Source organism: Nanorana parkeri, unplaced genomic scaffold (assembly GCF_000935625.1).
Source record: "Nanorana parkeri isolate BGI_ZX_2015 unplaced genomic scaffold, ASM93562v1 scaffold86, whole genome shotgun sequence".
NCBI lineage: Eukaryota > Metazoa > Chordata > Amphibia > Anura > Dicroglossidae > Nanorana > Nanorana parkeri.
The window spans coordinates 2350369-2359290 of NW_017306354.1; the positions used below are offsets into that span (position 1 = coordinate 2350369).

Consider the following 8922-nt stretch of genomic DNA (forward strand, 5'->3'; position numbering starts at 1 on the left):
CCGGTCCCATGAAAGTCCCGAGTGACGAGTCCCGATCCTTGCGTCTGCTGCGGCTGCCATCCTCATACGTACATATTTGGTCATGTGACTTCTTTTAAAAAACGATTTTGGATTGGCTGATCCTCCCCTTAAGCAGAGATTAGGAAGCTATAATTCAGGAGATTAATAACTCACACAATATTTAATAATTGCTTGCTCTCACACAATATTTAATAATTGCTTGCTCTCACACAATATTTAATAATTGCTTGCTTGTGCAGATATTCTGGCAATGATGTCATTTGGACACTAGGTGGCGATGTTTCACTGGGATCTACATATGGAACTCAAAATTCATTTCTTAACATTTGACCGAAACACAATTATCAGTTTCAAGGATGCAAGTCTGAATCTTGACTTAAGGATCCTCTTTCTCCCCCTCTGTACTCCAGAGGAACTCTTGAAATAATGTTTAGGTCCAACAGGAGATCTGCTTTATATTATCTATACAGTTTATGGTACATTAGCAGGTCTAGTATGTTGTAGATATAATAATTATTAAATAAGATAAAAAGAATGTGACATACCTAGCGTATTGGACAACCAAGGTGGATGGATCAGTTTTAATGCCCCCCCTCCCCCCTCTATTTTATAAAATGATTTGCAGTAATATTTACAAAATCAAATGAACAAATAGTAATGCACACTGACTCGTTTACACTACGGGTCAATGGAGAAATGCCTCCTTACAATAGAATTCAGTGAAGGGGCCCCTTACATTGTGGTCAGTAGATGAGGTGTGCCTTAGGATTGGTGGCCATTGGAGAAATGCCTCCTTACAATAGAGTTCAGTGAAGGGGCCCCTTACATTGTGGTCGGTAGAAGAGGTGTGCCTTAGGATTGGTGGCTATTGGAGAAATGCCTCCTTACAATAGAGTTCAGTGAAGGGGCCCCTTACATTGTGGTCGGTAGAAGAGGTGTGCCTTAGGATTGGTGGCTATTGGAGAAATGCCTCCTTACAATAGAGTTCAGTGAAGGGGCCCCTTACATTGTGGTCGGTAGAAGAGGTGTGCCCTTAGATTGGTGGCCATTGGAGAAATGCCTCCTTACAATAGAGTTCAGTGAAGGGGCCCCTTACATTGTGGTCGGTAGAAGAGGTGTGCCCTTAGATTGGTGGCCATTGGAGAAATGCCTCCTTACAATAGAGTTCAGTGAAGGGGCCCCTTACATTGTGGTCAGTAGAAGAGGTGTGATACCACTTAATGGCCTTGTCCCTAGTACCATGCAGGCACTACAGATGGGGGTCACTAATCCACTGCTCAAGGAGCCCATAGGAACCTCTGAATTCTATGGAACCCCGAGGTGTGCCCTTGCCCAGATGACTGTGTCACCTCTGAGCTGGTATCTCAGTCCAGGAAGTAGATGGTGACCCTGGATGATGCCTGATCAAAGATGGCTCCAAGGAGATTGGGCATTGTCAGGGGGAGTACTGTGATACTTTATACTGGAATTAGAATACCACCAGCTATAGAGGACTACAAATCCCCTGTGCGGTCTCACCAGGGCTGTTTTTGGTCTCCCCAAGGCTGTGTGGTCTCCCCAGGGCTGTGTGGCATCTCACCAGGGCTGCCTGGTCTCTGCAGGCTTGTGTGTGATCTCACCAGGGCTGTGCGGCGTCTCACCGGGGCTGTGCAGAGTCTCCCCAGGGCTCTGCGGTGTCTCGACAGGGGTATGTGGTCTCCCCTAGGCTGTGTGGTCTCTCCAGGCTTGTGTGCGATCTCCCCAGGGCTGTGACGTCTCACCAGGGCAGTGTGCGGTCTCACTGTGACGTCTCACCAGGGCAGTGTGCGGTCTCACCAGGGCAGTGTGCGATCTCACCAGGGCAGTGTGCGGTCTCACCATGGCTTATCATAGTGTATTTACGTGTGTCATTGGGCACTATGGCAGTTGCAGGGGACGGCAGGACCGATACATCGGGGTACACAGGATGGACATGTTCTAGACACTTGGGCATGCTCCTTTGTCGCAGAGCGGCGCCAGGACGCCTCCGAGTGACTCTTTGTCCCCCACGCCCCCCCGTGTCACTGAATCAGCGGCGAGAGGCGATGCCGCTTTCCGATGCTCGACTTTCTCAAGCGCAAATAACTTCTCTATTATGTCTTGGGTCCCGGGATAATGGACTCCGAGTCTGATGTGTCTCTTCCATCATTGTGAAATGTTCATTATGGGATACGCGGCTGGCGAGCTCTGGAAACGCAGAGCAAGAAAGGATTAGAAGATAAGGAATGATAAAAGCGGACCCCCGGGGGCCACTCAGCCTTCTCTTTATGATCCATGGCGGAGTGCGGCTCCCCCCCTGACAAAGGGCTTCGGAAACCTCACCAGCCGCTGCTCTGAGCACGGCTGTAATTACACGACTAGGAAACCTATACAGCAGGCTGATGGGTGCAAAACAAAAGGGCTTTTAAAGGGGCATTCCACTTCACCGGTAAAGTCGTCACCGTTATTAACCTTTTGGTTGTTCCAGTGGAAGTAGCATCAGACATATTCATTCATGCTAAAGTGGCCTCTCAGTACAATATTACTGTATTTCACTCAAGCATGCCTTAAGCGCTCATTAGCACAACTTGAAATTATCTCTCGTTCAGCCCAGCAGGCTTGCTAAAGTGCATGGGCGGAGGAATCTTCCCTGGCGGCTATTGTCTTCTGAAAGCCGACACCTGCAGCTGTCAAAATACCTGAACAGTGACTGCAGCTGATTGGCTTATTGGCTGCTATTTGGCCAACAACTTGGTCTGTGGGTGGTCCTGCTGGCACCACTTGATTCAGTGTTGCAGTCTGATCACTGGGGAACAGGAGACCTAGTGACGAGAAGCATGGGGATGGCTTCCCTGCTAATCAGGAAGCCAGATGGCAAGTCATTACACACCGCCTGGCTTCCTTAATGGGGCTGCTGGTATCGGTATTCGGTATCGGCGAGTACTGGGAAAAAAAATATCGGTACTCGATACCAAAATACCGGTATCAGTGCATCCCTACTCCATACATTGGTGGCCAGTGAGAAGAATGTCCCGTTACATTGGTGGTCAGCAGGAAGTGAGAATGCTCCCCTTACGGATTGATGAAAAGATCAGTGGTGTCAGTGGTGACTTATGTAAGGGGACACCATTGGACATTGCTCAGGGAACCCCTAGCAACCTGTGGAGGAACCCTATGGTACCACAGAACTTGGCAGAGAAAGGCTGTTACACGGGCAATCTTGCATACGCTGATTCTCATCTAACACGTCTCCTGGAATGAAGTCCACTTCCTCAATGATGAACATCCAGTTGAAATAATGAGAACAATCTTGTAGAAAGATCAACATACAACATACAAGTTACATACAAGTAAAGACTCAGTTGACTTGTAGAAATATACATTCCAGCGTGACCTCGGTAGCTTCTGACTCTGGCCCCATTCTGTATGAGCTCTGGCCCACCAGGAGCCTTTCGGCGGCATTATACACCAGAACCCCGGTAAGCAGGGCAGAAAGAAGAAGCTGCGTTGACACAAATGTGAGTTGGCACCGGGGGGACAAACACAATCTGTTCCGATGTTTAAAAGATGAGAATGGCGGCTCCTCGGCAGCGCACACTACCCGATTTAAATACGTTGTCAGCCTAAAGCAGTTTGCTTAAGGGGGACCTCTGACTCCATCCTCATTACATATTCCTGTTTACACCTTCTCCCGGCGGAGTCTTGGCGGGTGAGGGGAAGCAGATGTTGGAGCTTTTATGGAAATTTGTGACTTCTCTTTTGGGCCGCGGGCACCTTGCTCTACAGACAAGCCACCTGGGGTGTCAGCGAGAAGCGACCAGTATGGCATAGGTCTCATAAGGATACAGACCCTTGCCCATACTGAATCACCCTACCCCCACCACCCAACAATGCCCAATCTCCTCTTCTTTTCTCTTTGGAGCCATCTTTGATCAGGCATCATCCAGGGTCACCATCTACTTCCCCAACTGAGATGCCTGCTCAGACGTGTCATCTGGTCAAGGGCGAACCTCAGAGTTCCATAGAGCTCTTGGGTTCCTCCAGAGGTTGCTTGGGGTTCCTTGAGCAGGAGATTAGTACCCTCCCCCTCCCCCATCTGTAGTGCCTGCATGGTCCTGGGCCACCAGAGATGTCATGACATGATGCCCTTGCCTCAGTCACACCTGTCATTGTCAGTCTTACAATGCCTCACGGGCAAGAAGAACCAGTATGGCATAGGTCTCATAAGGATACAGACCCCTGCCATACTGGATCACCATACCCCCCACCCAACAATGCCCAATTTCCTTTTCTTTTTTCTTTGGAGCCATCTGTGATCAGGCATCATCCAGGGTCACCATCTACTTCCTGGACTGAGATACTGGCTCAGAGGTGTCATCTGGTCAAGTGGGAACCTCAAAGTTCCATAGAACTCTTGGATTCCTCCAGAGGTTGCTAGTGGTTCCTTGAGCAGCAGATTAGAACCCCCCCATCTGTAGTGCCTACATGGTCCTGGGCCACCAGAGATGTCATGACATGATGCCCCTGCCACTGGCAGTCACACCTGTAATTGTCAGTCTTGCAATGCCTCACAGGCAAGAAGAACCAGTATGGCATAGGTCTCATAAGGATACAGAACCCTGCCCATACTGGATCACCATACCCCCCACCCAACAATGTCCAATCTCCTTTTCTTTTTTCTTTGGAGCCATCTGTGATCAGGCATCATCCAGGGTCACCATCTAGTTCCTGGACTGAGATACCGGCTCAGAGGTGTCACCTGGTCAAGGGCGAACCTCAGGGTTCCACAGAACTCTTGGGTTCCTCCAGAGATTGCTAGGGGTTCCTTGAGCAGCAGATGAGTGCCCCCCCCCCCCCCCCCCCCCATCTGTAGTGCCTGCATGGTCCTGGGCCACCAGAGATGTCATGACATGATGCCCCTGCCTCTGTAATTGTCACTCTTGCAATGCCTCACGGGACTTGCAGTTCCACAAGCCAGAGGGCCAAATTTGCCCACCCCTGCTCTAGAGGGTGTCACTGAACCAACCCTCACCCAATCCAGATAGCCGATTGGTGTGATGTCGGAGTTCTGGAGCATTTATCATATTTTGGTGATCAATCCCTTAATGTCAGGGTTTTTTTTAACTATATCAATATTTCCAGATGACAATGTTTTGCAATCCAACAACCAACGTATTATTGAATACACTAAAATTGTGATTTGATAGGTTTCAAACATGATGCTGGTCTTATGCCTGTTCCTAGGAGATGTAATGAAGGGAATTGATAAAAACTGGAGCAGACAAAATCTGTGCATGGGAACCAATCGGCTTCTCTCTTGAGTTTGTTCAGTTAAGATTTGAAAATGAGAGAGAGGAGCTGATTGGTTGCCGTGCACCGCTGCTCCAGATTTTGATCTGTGTGAACACTTGTTATTTCTGCAGCTCTGTTACAGCACTAAATATGGAAACTATATAAAAAGTTCAAGGAGAACTATGAGGTGAGTGCCTTTCACTCACCTCATAGTTCTAGCCGACCAGTGACAATGAGACTGTCATAGGTCGGCTCAGTAGATCGGGAGGTGAGCGAACACATACCGGCGTTCGCTCACTTCTTAATCCTGTCACGGCTCTCTGCCGTGACAGGGGGAGGGGCTGGATTCCCCTCTCCCAGCTCCGATCCTCCAGCGCTGACTGGCGGAACGGACGGGGGAGGGTGCGGGTACAGCTGGCTCTGTCTCTAGATAGGCAGAGCCAGCTGTCAGTCACACAGCTGGGCGTATCCCGGCACAATTGTCGGTATCCGCTTCAGCTGCGGCGTCTCACTATACAGGGAGCTGTAGCTCGCGGTATACTGAGCCTAGGGTGACGGGAGAACGCTAGTTTGTGTCCTCTCGTTACCCTAAGGAGAACTATGGGGAAAAACACTGACCCCATAGTTCTCCTTTAACTCCGTGTGGTTCAAAAACCAGACCCGCAGATGTGTATTGTGGAATCACATACCAGACGGGCATTTCACCATCTGATTCCATCAGACAACTTTCCTTAATAGCCATTTTGTTTCTGTGTCAACCGCTTAAGAAGGGATATCCCTCTAATTGGAAAGATATCTTCTCACTGCATGTTGAGCCCTCTGGGCAGGAAGTGAAGGGACATCAGACCGACGGAGCCCAACTCATCTCCTGGCTGGTGCATATCCAGCATTATCTCTCTCTTTCCTCAGTCGGGCTGGAGAGGAAAGGGCCAGGAAATGGGGTGGTCCTGAAATGTCACTTTGTGGAATGTGAGATCGCACTCACAGAGCCCGCTAGAAGTGAAAAAACTGGGCGGGATTACGTTCAAATGTGTGACCACGTGACTGGTCACACATTCTAACGTAGTCACAAACTTTCATAGAGCACTGGCACAACTGGGCAAGACTGAAGCGAAGGCTGGAGGTCAGATAGAAGACTGAAGGGAAAGATGGAGGTCAGATAGAAGACTGAAGGGGAGGACGGAGGTCAGATAGAAGACTGAAGGGAAAGATGGAGGTCAGATAGAAGACTGAAGGGGAGGACGGAGGTCAGATAGAAGACTGAAGGGAAAGATGGAGGTCAGATAGAAGACTGAAGGGGAGGACGGAGGTCAGATAGAAGACTGAAGGGAAAGATGGAGGTCAGATAGAAGACTGAAGGGGAGGACGGAGGTCAGATAGAAGACTGAAGGGAAAGATGGAGGTCAGATAGAAGACTGAAGGGGAGGACGGAGGTCAGATAGAAGACTGAAGGGAAAGATGGAGGTCAGATAGAAGACTGAAGGGGAGGACGGAGGTCAGATAGAAGACTGAAGGGAAAGATGGAGGTCAGATAGAAGACTGAAGGGGAGGACGGAGGTCAGATAGAAGACTGAAGGGAAAGATGGAGGTCAGATAGAAGACTGAAGGGGAGGACGGAGGTCAGATAGAAGACTGAAGGGAAAGATGGAGGTCAGATAGAAGACTGAAGGGGAGGACGGAGGTCAGATAGAAGACTGAAGGGAAAGATGGAGGTCAGATAGAAGACTGAAGGGGAGGACGGAGGTCAGATAGAAGACTGAAGGGAAAGATGGAGGTCAGATAGAAGACTGAAGGGGAGGACGGAGGTCAGATAGAAGACTGAAGGGAAAGATGGAGGTCAGATAGAAGACTGAAGGGGAGGACGGAGGTCAGATAGAAGACTGAAGGGAAAGATGGAGGTCAGATAGAAGACTGAAGGGGAGGACGGAGGTCAGATAGAAGACTGAAGGGAAAGATGGAGGTCAGATAGAAGACTGAAGGGGAGGACGGAGGTCAGATAGAAGACTGAAGGGAAAGATGGAGGTCAGATAGAAGACTGAAGGGGAGGACGGAGGTCAGATAGAAGACTGAAGGGAAAGATGGAGGTCAGATAGAAGACTGAAGGGGAGGACGGAGGTCAGATAGAAGACTGAAGGGAAAGATGGAGGTCAGATAGAAGACTGAAGGGGAGGACGGAGGTCAGATAGAAGACTGAAGGGAAAGATGGAGGTCAGATAGAAGACTGAAGGGGAGGACGGAGGTCAGATAGAAGACTGAAGGGAAAGATGGAGGTCAGATAGAAGACTGAAGGGGAGGACGGAGGTCAGATAGAAGACTGAAGGGAAAGATGGAGGTCAGATAGAAGACTGAAGGGGAGGACGGAGGTCAGATAGAAGACTGAAGGGAAAGATGGAGGTCAGATAGAAGACTGAAGGGGAGGACGGAGGTCAGATAGAAGACTGAAGGGAAAGATGGAGGTCAGATAGAAGACTGAAGGGGAGGACGGAGGTCAGATAGAAGACTGAAGGGAAAGATGGAGGTCAGATAGAAGACTGAAGGGGAGGACGGAGGTCAGATAGAAGACTGAAGGGAAAGATGGAGGTCAGATAGAAGACTGAAGGGGAGGACGGAGGTCAGATAGAAGACTGAAGGGAAAGATGGAGGTCAGATAGAAGACTGAAGGGGAGGACGGAGGTCAGATAGAAGACTGAAGGGAAAGATGGAGGTCAGATAGAAGACTGAAGGGGAGGACGGAGGTCAGATAGAAGACTGAAGGGAAAGATGGAGGTCAGATAGAAGACTGAAGGGGAGGACGGAGGTCAGATAGAAGACTGAAGGGAAAGATGGAGGTCAGATAGAAGACTGAAGGGGAGGACGGAGGTCAGATAGAAGACTGAAGGGAAAGATGGAGGTCAGATAGAAGACTGAAGGGGAGGACGGAGGTCAGATAGAAGACTGAAGGGAAAGATGGAGGTCAGATAGAAGACTGAAGGGGAGGACGGAGGTCAGATAGAAGACTGAAGGGAAAGATGGAGGTCAGATAGAAGACTGAAGGGGAGGACGGAGGTCAGATAGAAGACTGAAGGGAAAGATGGAGGTCAGATAGAAGACTGAAGGGGAGGACGGAGGTCAGATAGAAGACTGAAGGGAAAGATGGAGGTCAGATAGAAGACTGAAGGGGAGGACGGAGGTCAGATAGAAGACTGAAGGGAAGGACGGAGGTCAGATAGAAGACTGTAGGGAAGGACGGAGGTCAGATAGAAGACTGAAAGGGGCAGCGAAGTCCGTCTTCCTCCATAGGAAATAGAGACTGTGACATATGAGGTTATAAGTTCTCGGAGGCCGCCAGAGCCTATCTGAGCCATTCATCGTCCATCTTGTCAATACCGTGTCCGCGTTTCCCTCGTTACTAAATCTGCATCCGGCCGATCGATGGGAAGAACGGCAGCGCGGGGCGGACGGCATGTCAGCGCTTCCCTGAGTCATATGCACAGCGCAGCAGGATCATCGCCATTAATTACATTAACGAAGGAGCCGGCCATATCAATGTGCCTCTCATACCGCCATTGATTTTACAATGCTTGCATCAGCAGCCGGGCAGGGAGGCTTTCAGCGGGCCCGTCATCCCGTCAC

At 49.7% G+C, this 8922-nt stretch overlaps 1 protein-coding gene across 1 annotated transcript in view; it reads right to left on the reverse strand.

Moving 5' to 3' along the window:
• IGSF11 (immunoglobulin superfamily member 11) overlaps positions 1-4129 on the reverse strand; it is an 18504-nt gene extending 14375 nt beyond the window's left edge. The window contains exons 1-2 of the mRNA XM_018552381.1: positions 4006-4129; positions 3247-3327 (exon numbers count right to left, since the gene is read on the reverse strand). Of these exons, the coding sequence (XP_018407883.1) occupies positions 3247-3327; positions 4006-4129 (205 nt within the window). The remainder of the gene's footprint in view (positions 1-3246; positions 3328-4005) is intronic.
• Positions 4130-8922: the final 4793 nt, after the last annotated feature.